The 15,833-nt window shown below is 33.8% G+C and overlaps 1 protein-coding gene and 1 non-coding gene across 6 annotated transcripts in view; both read right to left on the bottom strand.

The window, feature by feature from the left end:
• LOC122566427 overlaps positions 1–15,833 on the bottom strand; it is a 132,470-nt gene that overhangs the window by 90,546 nt on the left and 26,091 nt on the right. For 4 of the 5 annotated variants that reach the window (XM_043723625.1, XM_043723627.1, XM_043723623.1 and 1 more), the window contains exon 2: positions 1,111–1,369. In XM_043723625.1, coding sequence (XP_043579560.1) covers positions 1,111–1,344 — 234 coding nt within the window. In that variant the 5' untranslated portion in view covers positions 1,345–1,369. Of the gene's footprint in view, positions 1–1,110; positions 1,370–8,776; positions 8,793–15,833 lie in introns of those variants that run through there. The other variant, XM_043723624.1, reaches the window with a different exon arrangement.
• Positions 8,372–8,443, bottom strand: Trnae-cuc. Its single transcript has one exon. It is a non-coding gene; the product is annotated as a tRNA-Glu (tRNA).

The raw sequence follows: 15,833 nt of genomic DNA, 5'->3' as shown, positions 1-15,833 counted from the left end.
TAATCCCGTTGAAACGAGAAGCTAAAGCTTGATCGGGTCTCTTTTGTCCCGATCATCGAGCGTTTAGTCCAACCGCGGTTCCGATCGATTGTTCTAATCGAGACAGGCCGTGTGTAATTGCTTCCTGCGGATGTTACAATTGCCTCCACGTATCGAACACAGTCGTAGTCTGTACGAAAGCTGGGAAAAACAGTTTTGATTGACATAACAAATTCTAACGGTACGTGAGAAGACTCCTTTCCACCACGTAGCCGAAAATTATTTCCATTTTTGAACCATGTAACCACCTTCGCGCGAGTCGCGATCGAGGCGCGCGAAATTCAATTTGTATTGATCACGTCGAAACTAGGAAAATTCAGTTTGATCGATGATGTGTGACAGACGACAGTGATGTGAGTAATTTCTGAAGCAGAACGTTGATCTTTTGTCGTAGTTTACATTATTCAAGGATCTTTTTCTTTCTTTTTTTCTTTCTTCTTGTTTGAATACGTGTTTTACAAGGACAACGGAAATATGTAATTTGTAAATTAACATTGTATAGTTAGTAAATATATATAATTATAAATTAGTATTGTAACATTGAAGTATTCGTGGAATTGAATTTCCAAGCGAATAATGAGTGTTTTATAAAAAGAAGTAGTACTATATACATAGTAATAGAAATAGATACGAAAGAATCTTTCTCAACGCACGACATTTGAAATTTTCCAAGCCATTAAGTGAATCGCAAAATTTTATCTTGTCAAAGTATAGAACTGTTTTAAATTCAATACTGACTGAATCATTGTCCAAATTCATCACCTTTTTGTTGACTGTCTTTTTACACTATCTCAATAATTATATTATACGTAATATCTTTGATATAATCGTAGAAATTGTATAACATTTTTCGTTGTATAATTTTATCTATGCATCTAAGAATTGCTCAGAAACATAAATATATTTTCACCGCTTGGTTTTCTATGTTTTACATAGCCACAATACATAGTACAAAAGAAATATCTTAAGAATATATCTCACAACTCTAAAAATTGTTAAAGAATCATATTCCGAGACTATGAAACATTCAGAGCAATCATTCTTCCATTCCGTAAAAGAGATTCATCTTACCTGAACAGCGCTGTTAAGGAAACAGTTGTTTTGACCAGGTCCATTGAGCAATCCTTTCGTGCTGGTAAAGCTGGTATTATGATCATTGGACGGTGATTTCTGTGTAGATTGGATCTGTCCATTTGTCTGACTTCCATGGACTTGATGGCACTGCGTCGTCGATTGCAAATACCCAGTATAATCCACGGTATCTTGGGATGCAGCTGGCTGCTGTAACCCCATGATGGAAGCCATCTTCGATCAGCTACGTCAGTGTCATCTGCATGAAAGGGAAATTGATATTTCATTACTCGATTCTTATCAAATACATCTTAGTGTTATTTAATATTTATGACGCTACGTATTTAATATATGTATATATTAAAACTGGGAATTGGAAATAGCAAACGATGTAAAGGCCAAAAGGTATTTAACTTGTTTCTGTTAATTTTACCATTTATATTACTTATCATTTAAATACTATGGAATTCCAGCGTTTAATAGCTTTAGAAATTTAAAGAGAGAATAAATGGTGAAACGCGTATCGAATTAATTAAATTTATTTATTTGTGTATTATACTTTAATTTTTTCCAATTGAATTGTACTTAGCATTTACGATCACAGTTAAAAGCTAAAAGAAATTATTCTAGTAAAAATTTAAGGAAATGTAGCAAATGTAGCATTCTGTAAATATTAATGTAGTAAACTATTCTACCATCTATGATTGTTTCACTCTGTCCTTAGAATTTGTATTTATAGAATTTATATTCTTTTGCACTGAAAAAATTATTTCTTACTTTTATGGCATTTACGTGATTTACTATTTCAATTTTTCAATTAAAGAATCATTGGTAGTAACTTCTTTAAAAGAAATAACTTAATTTCTTTGAATAAAATTTTTCGAAAACTCGTGGTATTTTTATAATATTCTACAGTTTGGTATTTTCATAAATTTGATTTATCATACCTATTTTGTAACGGTTTGTATTAATTTAAATAGGATAGATTAAAATTGGCGGAAATAAAATATGGAAAATTCCCTTCCGAATTTCAGGAAGTTCTAGGCATATTTCATGGCAACGCGTCTCTTCAAGTGGAGAAAATATTTTTTATACCTCCCGGCAGAATGTAGGTAAATTGCAGAGTAGAAAATGAGAGGCTCATAAAACTGATCATACGGAAGTCTCGCTACATAATCGTGGAACAAATTTTGCGGAAACAATAAAGAGGACGACAATGGTCATGCTTTATGACCAATTTTCTTAGACGAATTAAGGCAAATTGCAGAAAAATGTGCGAATAGTACAGAGGCTAAATTCAACGTGCATAATATTATTCGGCAGTTGGCATGTAAGCTTACATTAAATGAACGTGTCATTTCCTCTTACAGTCCAATAACGAATAAACATCAAATTCATCACAATGTTCATGTTGTAACAATAATTATAAATAAATAAATAAATAGATCTACAACTATCCAGAAGAAATTAAATACACTTTGGTATTCTTCCTTTTAACATTCGATATGAATAATTAAAATCTAACAAAAATGTTTGCAAAAAGAAAAATTTATATTTTTTAGTATGCAAAATAATAAATTTATAATTTTTATTAAAAAATTTCTAGATTTGCAACGCTGCATTTTTTATTAATCGAATCATTTTTCGTAAAGATTTGTTCTGTACCTTGCCTTATGCATCTTTTCAGTTTAGTCTCTGTGATACAACTGCTATACTCGAATCATCGATATTGTCATCGTTAATTGCTCGTTATTAGAACAACGATATTCTCGACTGCATTGAAAGAAGTGTAATAACAGTATCAGTGTCAACACCACAATTCATACGACTTCAGTTTCATACGTTTCATATGCATTTAGTGTATTACACGTGAGGGAACGTGATCGTGGGGAGAACAGTAGCGTAATACAACGCGTATAAAGCGACAGTAACAATACCAAGAAATCGTGTTCAACGAATTAATGAATATCGTATCGATATTCATCAGCCACTCTCCTCATTCCTTAACGTTATGCCGAGTAAAACACGGCCTTTACCCGGGATCTTCAAGGTAAACGACATAGCAAGAACACGTTTCTAATTGATTGTAAGTAAGTAAGCATAATTTAAGGTATCTTTTATACTATGACTTCATTCGTGAAGAAAGCAAGCCTTGGCGTTTCTTAAAATAATTAATTGGAGGAGTAGCAAACTTTATTAATAAAACTTTACTTGGTTGTTTACTGCCTGATGGCTTACAGATATCACAGATCCTTCGTTACAAAATTTCAAAAAATATTCAAATTTCAAGGTATTAAAATTTAATAACCTAGATGCTATTAAGTTCCAAATATACAACATTTTTTAACTTTCTGGAAATAGCAGTTTCAAATACTTGGAACTTGATATGTTGAAAATTTCAAATATTCAAAGTCTGGAAAATTTAAATATAAAAATTTCAAAATTTTAAACGATAAAAATGAAAAAATTGTCTAAACAAAAATTTCAATATTTCACAATTTCTAGATTTCTATTCCTCAAAATTTCAAAATTATTATAGCGTCGTAACAATATTTTTTCAATATTATATCATCTATACTTACTAATATTTTTACTATTATCAAACGATAATCTATCATCAGTACATTGATTATAGATTATCTCACAATAAATTACCTACATGCAATTAACAAACGTTCAAGCAAGAAAACCCTAATCTATCTGGCAATATTAACATCCTATTCTAAAACAAATCAATCACCACATACTGGTTAGGAATAATTTCCTTAGAATCCTTTCACCAGAGTCTAGGTATCACCGCAAATCTCGATTTCTAGAAACAACCACGACAATGACAACTGCGTATTTAACTCGACAACAGTTTCTCCTTGAAATATCGTAAAGTAAACTAAAGTTTCACGAAACGTATAAAAATTCTGTACGAATTGCGAAGAAAAAGCGGGATGCCACTTTTGCGTGAGGATTTACACGAGTCACACGGGATCATGGTAACGGTAAACACGTTACACACGTATCGGCTCCGGTAATTTCTTTGCTTCGCACTCTCTATCACGTCCCCTTTTTGTCCACGAACGAACAATATTAGCTTACGCTTGTCTCGGCACCGTTATCCTATATGAATTTGAAATACGAAGAGGAAGAGAGAGAGAAAGACAGAGAACCGTCTCTGCTCATTTGCTTCGTAAGAAACAGGATGCAGGATGTAAACCATGTACTTTCCCGAGGTGTGTAATTGAAACAGGGTTCTTGAAAATGATTGCAATCCGATCGGAACGTTGTTTGCTTCCCTCTCGCTGTGTCAGTAACTTCGTTCCATAAGCATTGCCAATACAGATCGTTAAAATTTCATCGCCAAAGTATTGCGAGCACATATACTGGCTGTTAGAAATAGTTACACGACATCGTATCTATTATAGCATTCAGAAACAACTTCACGCTATGAAAATGAAACGTAGAATATGATAAGAAAAATGCTTCATTGGAAAATAATTATACACGCAAATAATCTTTTAGTCTTTTAAAAAATGCGGGAAGACCGCGGATTTTTATGTATTTAGAGGATTTTACTACGGATTTTTATAATACGCGAAAATTCACAATGTGTAAGCGATGGACGAAAATAAATAAAGTATGCAAAATGGAATAGAAATAGATAAAATATCCAAAATAAGATAAAAATGTATAAATTATCCAAGGTAGGATAGTTGTTACAAGATTCAGTAGGTGAAACAAATGACTGTCTCAGGTTCTATTTGTTTAGACGTGTTTAAAGATTAAAATATAATTATGGAAATGTAAATTCGTGGAAAATTGAAGATATATATATGTGTAAAGTAATTTAGGTTGCATGCGTGAGCGTGAAGTCGATTAAAAGTAGATTATAATCGTAGATACTGGCGTTTGATACCGTTAACATTGCGCTACGATCACGTTGTTATTGGAAGATGTATATTCGATGTAGGAAACGTAAATTTAGAGATAGTGGAAATAACCGTAGTTTATTGGATAAGTATGAATACAGTTATATCAGTCAAAATCAATGAGATTGCTCGACTACAACTATCAGACCTGTCAAAATGACAGATTTCAAATTTTTTACTTCTGTGTTTTTGGAAAGATCAATGTTGACTTTTATTGAGGTTGAGACAATTTTATATATTACATCGACTTATTTATAATAATCATACCAGCAGTTTCTTTTGTCAAACGACTCCATTCATAATATTATATTTCACTTATAGTTATTATTAGTTACCAAACACCATACATCAACAGATTCATCATTTATCTAGGTTTAGGATAAGCTGTACTGTTTAAATTGAATTTGAGATACGATACAGAACCCGGGCGGTATTTGAGATCGAAGAATTTCTATTTCCTTTTGTTGTAATTTTGTAACAAATATTTATATTTATATAACATTTTATTCTCTTATTTATATCGACAGAATTAGATTGGAAAAATGGTACATTTTGCGCAATATATTTAGATATATAACAGATATAACAAGGTTGTAGTACTAGGATTTTGTAATTTTTGTAAAATATCGCGTACTTTCTTGCTATAAGAATTCGTGGAAATTTTAAAGAATCGAGAATGATATCGTGAATATTTATTTTCTTGAAAAGTCGGCCAACATTGTGACCTTTTCGCCGATTCCATTATAACTCCAAAAACAGCACAGAAATATCTTCCCGAACTCTACGTCGTGGAACGCCTCGTCATCTTCGACGATCATCAAAAATAGGCTTCTTCCATACCAGTAAAACGTCTTGCCGCCGCTCTCTTTCTCTCGGAGACTCGGAAATAAACTTCAACAGGCTACGCGTTGGTTACCATCTTTCCGACTAAAACCATCGTCAAATAAACTTCCACGATATATGTACGTCACAGATGTAGAAATTCTTATTAACTCAATACAAAATTTCCAGTTTCTTCAACAACCGTATGCTCGATGTCAGCAACAAAGAACAGGAGTCTTAAATTAAAAGTAAGAAGAGAAGGCTACTCTTTTTACATGAAATCCTATTACGATATATCCCGCTGAACTAAGTTAAAGCACTTCAACAGCTCGCAAAAAATATTGTTAAGCTAATTTGTAAGAAGAATATCCATTACTACAAACGCTAATCATAAAGTTAATCTACCCTTGAAAAAGAGATAACCATCTAGCTAACGACTTCTAAAACCCGCAATCATCAAGATAAACATCTCTAAAAAGAATTTTATCTCTCAAGTCATCTCCTTCGATCATCGTGCTAGGTATATTTCAAAAGTGATACAAACGAAAGATTGCACAATTATTCCGAAATTCCACGAACGAACAGCAAAAAATACGTTTGCCATATGTAGAAAAAGAGATTAAAGGGAAAGTAAAACAATGATAGTGAATACGATGTAACAAACAAAAGGCTACGAATAATCCAAAGCTAAATATAGGTACATGTATAAAAACATTCTTCCTCATATAAAAAGGAGAATTAAAGAAGAAGAAAAGGTATATCAAAGACGTTATAAAAAATAAAGAATCATGAGTAATGCAAAGCTAAATAAGAAGAAATTTAGACCCCTTCCAAGCAACCCTTTCCATCATTCACTTGCAACGAGAACTGAAAGACACATTTTTTCACGCGTCGAAAGGAAAATTACAAAGAGAGGAAGAGGATTGTGCTGGGAAAAGATGATATACCTATCGGTGGCGCAGGAAGGAAGGTGTAGGACGCAGAAAGAGTATGGCCGGACTGGCATAGCCCGACACGCTAAATGGTACCGGCTGAGTGGTCGGCGTTAATTTCGAGGGGCCAAGAAAAGTGGTTGGAGCGAGTACGTGCTCGAGTGCTAAAGCTGGCGTCGCTGTCTTCGTGGTCGCTTTCAGGGTTCGGTAACAATGCGACCACGATATTTTTCGCTTGTCAAGGGGACCCACGCTAACGTAGGCAACTCGATACGCGTTACGTTTCTGTACAGCCAAGTTTTTAGAGGGTCGTTTCTTCCACAGAGGGAGAGAGAAAGAAGTTGAATCGCAGGAAATCGGACTGGATTCACACGAGAAAGATTCAGGTCAATCGAGCGATTACGCGTTCATACACCAGCCTACCGGCTTTTTTATTCGTTGTTCGTGCTTATCGTTGCTGATGAAGAATCCAGTTCGAGCGATAACGAGTGGTTGAACGTTTTGCGTCGAAGTGGAGGGTGGAGATTGGCGGGATTATGGTATGAATTTGTATAATTCTGAGGTTGCAAACTGATTGAGTAAGCTGAAGAGATTTTGTAATTATACAAGAACGAAAAGATGTAGGTAAAATTGTGCGCGAGATGAAATTGAGTGGAAAAATTAGAAAAGAATATGATAGTACCTATTAGTGTGATGTATTTTCTGGTTGAAGATGTGGATTCATACAAATAGCATAAGCATTAAGCTACGTATATTGGAAATGCAATCTCAGTTAGAAGCTATTAGCGTGTACCATTTTCCGTTTGATTATATTGATATATAAAAATATAAACCTTATTTTGTATATATCGAAAAATGAAATTGAAATTCTCTGGGAATAAAAATCCACATATTTGGATCTCTTTGATATAAACGGTATTTATGTATAGTTATAATTACATATGATTTATGTACCATGTGTACAAAATTAGTAAATACTCTGTGCTTAATTAAGACAGGATTAGTAAACACATGCAGTGTAGAAAGAAACAGGAACGTTATTGAGGCAAGTCATAAGCAGACAAGAACTACAATACACAGATGAGAACTATAGATAGAGCACTCCTGTCTTCTTCAGATTCGATTAAATGGTATTACACAACACCTCTTAACCAAGACTCCTTCAGAAGCTTTCCACGTTTTCACTAATCAAGCGTGAACAGTATCGGAGCGACGCGGCGCTTTGAAATTCGCGTTCGTCAATTTTCCGCTCCCAAACTAACCATTGTGCGTCTCAGATTTAATTTCAGATTGCGTTATCATAGCGAGGCATCGTCGCACGCATATCAATACGCTTAAAATCATTTCATTCCACTATGCAACAGATTTTCCAAATTCAAGAAAAACCTTCAACCACTTTGTTCTTCAGAAATGGCAAAAGCAATACGGAATCTTATTTTATTGAAATGATACTGAATTTGGTACAGGAACAACTAACGCTAACTAACTGATTTTATCGCAAAAATTAGACCCGTACGAATGTTATTTCAGTGATATATTATATCGTAAGATGTATCTATGCATAAAAACTAAACAAAAAAAATTAAATTCCGGTACCGGGAATCGAACCCGAGCCTCCTGGGTGAGAGCCAGGTATCCTAGCCACTAGACCATACCGGAGGACGAGAACTACCTGTATTCTATTTCTTTAAAAGCTCTAAAGAAAATTAATATATTACAATAAATATTTATTATGAGTGTACTTAACATTATAAATGAATATTAATATTATGAAACAACAATTTTTCATGAAGGTAATAATTAAAAATTTGGAATGAAACGATTTTCCGTGTAACGAAGATGAATTATTTTCAACATCTTTTATGCGTTAATAATTATATATTATATTATCGTTATCATCATATATTACGTTTACCATAACATCAAATGTATCTTAAAATCCCTCAAAAAACAATTAAACATAATTAGTCCGATCGGAATTATTGTACGTACCGTTAACTATTGGAACACTCGATCTGCTTTAATATGCAATTGCACTGTTTTAACTTCTCTTTTATTAAATACTATAGCAACCTTTTTTTATATTATTATAACATCAGTCTGTGATTTATGTTGGATAAAAATTTTCAATTCCTTCATTGAGAATCTCGGAAATTCGAAAAGTTTAGGCCTTCCTACAACCTCCGGCGCATTATTTTCCTTCCAAAACTATCTTGTACGTGTTATGCGTACCGACATAACGAGCCTTCCTCGTTCTGAATGACAATGTTCGCAACCGTATTTATAGACGACCGCCATCTACACGATAGCCGAGTTTCTTTTCGTTTCTTCGCTTACGTTAGTCGCTTTTTCAAGATTTCTACGGGACTCACAGCGACTCTAACGGTATAATGGGTAAGTTTCTGCAATCAGACTGAACGCAAAACATACACATCGGATGTCGAGAAATATTTATTTTTCTCGAGCGAGAATCGATATTTCATCGTGGTGAACTTTTATAATACTTCCAACTGTCTTTTCTAAATTTTGATTCCACATAAACAGAACACGCGGTGTTCAGTATAGTAATTATCACATTGACAATTATTTCAAATTTTATTGTTTCATGCATACCTATGTTTTAGATTTATTCCATTTTCAATATCCACGAAGATCGTCTGACATTTTCTTTTCTTTTCAATAATTTCAAGATTCTAGAAGGTACAATAAAATAACACAACTTTTCTCAACAAAAAGGATAAACCACAGCACGGAAGAATTACAATTACCTGAAGCTAAAAAAGCTATACTGCCAACAGCGTTTAGCACCAGTCCATTTTTGGCGACTCTAAGATTCTCATAGAAAATCAAGTGGTTTAAAAAGAAGCGCCGAGGTCGCTTCCGGAGTCTGTATACGGTACCGGGAACGATTATCGTATTTTCTCGCAAAATCCGCCTGAAGACGACGTCGCGATGGCCGAAAGGAGGAAAAGAAAGGAAGAAATCAGAGGGGACTGAGCGAAAAACGGAAACGACAGAAGGGGAGATCGTACGTTATGGCGTAAACGCGGGCTGCTATCGCGAGGTTATTTCCGTTTCGACGCACAAGTTGACGCCCGCGAAGAATCGACCGCGGGAGGCGTCGCGACGCCATAACTCGTTCAAAAGAAAACTGAGAAATTGCTAACTTCTGCTAATCATTGGTTCTATCAATGAAAAACTGATTTATCTCGCGTGTAAAATTCATCGCTTTTTGAAATAAAAAACGACGATATAAGAGAAGCTAAGGACTACTAAGAAATCACCTATTTTGAATTTATAAAATTTATTTTACGTAAAAATTGATATATCTTGAATTGCCGAAATTGTGAATGTTTAGAGAATATTAAACATAAATTTCATAGAAATGTGCTTTGCTTCACTATACAGGTACATGAAAGAATATTTTTGTTAATTTGTATAATTTTGTTAATTGTGTAATTTATCTGTTACAGTGTTATCGAAGCCTTGCGAAAGTATTAGAGTACTCAAGTTTAATATCATATTAAACTCAAATATAATTACTAGTAATTTTAAGAAACGTATATCCCATAATACGCCATGTAATTTTTATTGTATATGCATACTAAATTTCAGTTAAGTCTATGTTAGTCCATGCTACTTAAGTAAATCAATATTTCGATAAACATTAGGCGTGTAATGTTATTTACATGTTCCTACGTAATAATGCAGAGTTATTACAAATTGCTACTATCAGTATAATGATACTAGAATCTCATGCTGCTACAGCCATGAAAATTAAATTACTTTGCTATATAAACGAACCATAGTACGTACTTGCTACTGGTATAACCCCTGACAACATAGTCATAAAGTTCATTAATAGCTACGTTTACTGTTCTTCGAACTATCTACTACCTACAGTTGTTAAAACACTCATCCTTAGACGAAAGTCATTTATGCTACTTGGTTTCAAAAGATGCTCCTGTATATTTCGTTTAATATGCAAATTACAATAACTTAAGGTACCGATTCAATCACTGAAAAGATAATTAGTACTCTACTTGAGGACAGAATTAATTTATCTTTGCGTTAATGCCCTGCAAATTACTTTACTTAAATGATATAATGTTAATAACGAAAAATTAAAAAAAGTCGAAATTGTTGCATTTATATAGAAATCAAACTTTTTCCTATGAACAATACACACCACCTACTTGATAATTTATCGCATATTTTCTATTTCACCAATGCGAATTTAATCATCAATTACCACATCATTTTCGATTTAACGTGACTTTTAAATGAATACTCGTAAAAGTGTTCCTAACTGAAAGTTGCATAATTTCTACTTCCCAAAGCCATCAGCCACATCTACATGACTCATCGACTATCATATCACTTTCACAATTATCAGTCGTTGCAAGTCCATTACCAACAGCGACACTTCCAAAGCTATGGTCCTCCATCAACCTCATTTATTCAACGTCGCACTAAAAGACCTTTTGCTCGATCGACCCTACCGATGAATAATGCCAAGTTATATCAACACGAAGCTTGTTCATCGTCATATGCAGAGTTCCAATTTTACGCGTGGTTCGCGTACACGAAATTTTCGAGCATAATTAAAACACGTGCTGTGCGCGCGGATCGTTATCACGAGCGCGACCAGGAATTAAATGAAAAATCGTGTTTCCTGGTCGAAGATATGGCGAACACAGGCACTGACGAATTTATACGCGTCAGCATCATCGCGTTTCGCCGCAATGCGGAGTTCCGCGGCCGTAGATGGTATTCCTTCTTTTGCGATATCGCAAACCGCAGCCGCTCGACGCGAGCGTAAACAATTACACGAAGACGCAAGAAGAAAGTTGGCAATGCTCCTCACTGAGAGGGGAATCGTTGACGAAATGGAAAAAAAATTTAGCACCCGCTGGCCGTCAGCGTAAGAGCGAGGATTCTTGGACGCGGTTCGAGAATGAAGAAGCGAAATTTTAAGAGAGTTGGAATGCATGCTCTGTGGAAGGTCATTCTCTTTTTTGATGCCGAGTGTTAAAAATTTATTTGGAATCTTAATCGTTCCTGCAGCGAAGGCCAGGTAATTGTAGACACGAGAGAGTTCAGCGTTGAATGTTTTATTCTGTTACGATAAAACGAAAAGCCGAAGATAAACGCTTTTTACTCTCAAGACCGAAGATAAAAGAAAAATTCTAACAGTAACTATACTGCGGATTTTTATACATTTATATTGTAGAAAATTCTAAAGTGCAATTTTTCGGAAAATGTGCATAATATCAAAAGATATATAAAATACTCGTCAAAAGCATAATGCTTTCTATAGTAGTTGGTGGGTAATTGACTCAGAAAGTTGTCTCAGTTTTCATTCATCGAGGATTAATTGAATACCGAAATTGTAATAATATATTGGAGGAAATTTATTATCTATCATTTCTTAAGATGGTTGATACAGCTTGGTTTGAATTGAGAAAAAGGTAGGAGAAGCTTCCATTCGTTATCAGGGTAAAAGCGAGATTTCTTGGATACGTTTGGAAGGTAAGAAGATGAAAAAATGAAATTTTTATGCAAGCGTAGTTGAAAGAGATTCTGTGGAAGGTTATTTTTTATCTTGGCATTGAGCATTAAAAGTTTAGTTTGAGTTCTAATTGAAATTGTTAAAATATGTTTGAAGAAGAGTATTTTCTATGCTTTTTCGAGGTGTATTCTGGCTTGAATTAAAAAATGGGACGAAAAAGCGACCGGAATATGAAAAGATGAAAGGATAAAATTGTAAGAAAAATGTAGTCGAAAGAAGTTCTGCGAGAGACCGTTTCCTTCCTTAATAACGAGTATTAAAAATTTATCCTGAATCTTAATCGAAAATGTTTAATATATTTGAAGAAGATTATTGTTTATAATTTTGTAAAATGGTTAGTTGAATTTATTTCAGAATTAATAATTATTTGAGAACGATGATGGGAAATAAAACTAATTAGATTCTAACTTGCACTGAATTCACGTATATCTATCATATTAGAGAATCTTTTGTGTAAAGCATCTTTAATATTCAGCAGATTAAAAATTTCGCGAACATTATTCTTTAGAAACCAATTTCTTACTTATTAATTGCCTGTTTAAGTCTCCAGTCTAATTAATTAAATTATTATGAATTAAAATATTAAATATGGACTTTCCTGATTAATTTCAAATCTATATAATCCCATGCCGCTTTCGTCAATTAATGAATTAAGTAATGAACGAATAACAGAAGGAAAGCAAAGCTCGATTTGAGTAACAAAATATGAGTCTATAAAAGGGAATATAAACGAGAATAAACTTAGGAAAATGTTATTTTCTCCTCGCGTTAAGAGAAACCATCAGAAACTTAATATCGAACCTCGCTTTCGGTACACTGTCGACCAGTGACATGAAAACACGATTAAGATGTGTAAGTAATTCAGACTGAGATCGGTTGAATGCTTCGCAACGAATGAATATAAAATGGAAATGACAGAAGCAGAGAAAGAAGATAGCGAAGTGTGAAAATCGGAGGTAAGGAGCTTAAAATTCGCGGCATTCCTCCGATGAAATGAAGAGAATGAAAATCATTATGAATGTATTTGTTCGACAGAAGGATCGCAATAATTAGAATACATATATTTTTATTTAATAAAATATAAGAAAAGAAAATGATAAATATCAATTAAATAAATAATGCACAAAAATCTAATGGAAAATTATCAGAAAGCCAATTAATGAAACAGTCTTTTATTAAAACATTAACGGAAGGCTACATTTTTATCCCAAAGCTCCCGTTTCGTATCGGAGATACTCGATTAAAGTGTGTACATTATTGTACATTCACCGAGAAGGATTTCAATGCATCAAGTAAGATTTTAACCCTTCGTTCAGGAAAGGTGATCGACGTGGTAATTCCAGGTTTGGTGGAGCCATTTTTCGCTTCGGGGATTTAAGGATTTTCCACTTATATGAGCACGCCTCCGAAACTTTCCCTGCCGATAACACATTGAGTGGTTTGTAAGCTAAAAAGTTTTCGAGCATTCATCACGTTCCAGGGCCGTATCGATGGTTCCATTAAAGAGTAAGATTAAAAAATGTTTTCATTCCGATAAAACTGGAAGAGTTTGATCTTCCAGCGAAGAAACGTAAATCATCCGTAACAAATATGGACTCAATGATTGTTATTGATTTTTACCTTATTTCTGCTAACACGGTGTTCTTCACTAAATTTTTATTATAACAAATATAGGATATATTACCTTTTAATGTCTACATTTTTATTTTAAAATAAATACATTACAATTGAAAAACCATATGGAGAGACGAAACACTTTTTTATTTTTACGTATTTAATTAAGTAACGTAAGCTATATAGAAGCATCAATCATGAGATTTTCCTTTCTATACGACCATGAACTAGCAGGTTCCAACTCTAATCTTTTAGCCTTTGTGACGCTTCTGTACGAGTTTACGTTCGAAAGCGTCGATTACTATAATTTTATCCACAGATGTTCTTTTATTAGAAGTAACGTTTTTCTATCTACGAAACTTGCTAATCTCAGCTCAGGCAATAATTGACGTTCCGAGAAAAATAGCAGACAATATCTATAGCCGCTTCCTTGTGGTTCTTGCGGTTTCGGAATTGCCAGATTATTAAACTAAATAATTCTATTACATAAAGTGTCTTCACAATAATCCTATATAATAATGCTAATCTATACACATAGATTTCATTTTGTAGCTATTTTCGCTTTTATTTTTATACACTTAAAACGCTTTATTTTAAAATAATCAATACGTACATTTGTTTACTTACTAGTAAATTACTGTAAAAATAATACAAATATTAATAATATAAATCTCTATAAATTTACTTTCCTACTACAACCTTCAAGTTAAGATCATTTGCATCAAGCGAAAAACTTCAATCACTAAATTGTTATCATATTTGTCACAATTGTTGTTAAAATTATGTAGCAACGATAATTAATCATTTCTTCTATTAATTGCCTCGTCATTCTTCATCTCTACATCATAATATAATTACCTAATACAAAAGAATGTTTGTAAAATGATAAGAAGTATTCTACATTGCTATTATTAAACTTCAACCCTTTCGATTTCTCAAGGGATAATAAATCTAACGCAAACACGTATGTCAATACAAAAACAGTTGGCTAAAAGAGAATAGCAAAGAGGTGTTTGTAGGACACAGCCAGAGATGGCATAAGCTCTGTCTTTTCTTGTGGGACATATCGTGTCTCGCGGGATTACGCGCGTTTTCGAGGGGGTGCGCTCGCGCGAATTTTTTGACGATGCACCTGTGCTCCGAGTATCGAATGTTGGCCAGTTGCGCATCGCGATTGCGGTCTTCAGGAAAAACTCGCCGAACCGGTCACGCGTAAAATATCACGAGCTCTTCTGACAAGAGGACCAAGCGGCGGCAAAGTGATCGCACCAGCACGAGGTTGCGGTGACGCGATCCACTCGCGATCGATCTTTCTTTTGTGATATCGAATGCATAGAAACGTTTTATGCTCGCGACTAACGCACGCCTCGCATTCCTCTGGCACAGATAAACAATTTCATTCGCGAAACAATATTTGCGACACTGGATCGTCTTATGGCGGTTCTTGGCATTCTGCGGTGTTTTTAGGACATTTCAACGCTCTACGACTTTCTTATACCAAGTTATAGAAAAATTAAAATTTTAGGCAAAATGTGTAGAGTATGTACAAAGAAATATGTATTATACATTTGATATAATTTGATAAATATATTTGATAAAAGAGATTGAGATTTTTTATTTATTTCAATCTTCAACCCTAACATCGTTGGATCAAAACGATAATTCGGATGATTTTCTGTACTTGGGTCGGATTAGGATGTAATTTTAGGATACTTTGCTTATGTACACATTGACAATGGTCCATGCAAATTTTCATCCTTAAATTTCTTTGCTAAGAATTTTTATTTTTAGTGGAAAAAGTTTTGAACTTTCAATTCGGTATCTTAATTTATCTTATATAAAATAGAGTAAATCAGGTGGTTG

The sequence above is a fragment of the Bombus pyrosoma genome, linkage group LG4, assembly GCF_014825855.1.
Source record: "Bombus pyrosoma isolate SC7728 linkage group LG4, ASM1482585v1, whole genome shotgun sequence".
Classification (NCBI taxonomy): Eukaryota; Metazoa; Arthropoda; class Insecta; order Hymenoptera; family Apidae; genus Bombus; species Bombus pyrosoma.
The sequence above is the reverse complement of the archived record's forward strand: the minus strand, read 5'-3'. Positions and strand labels throughout refer to the sequence as shown.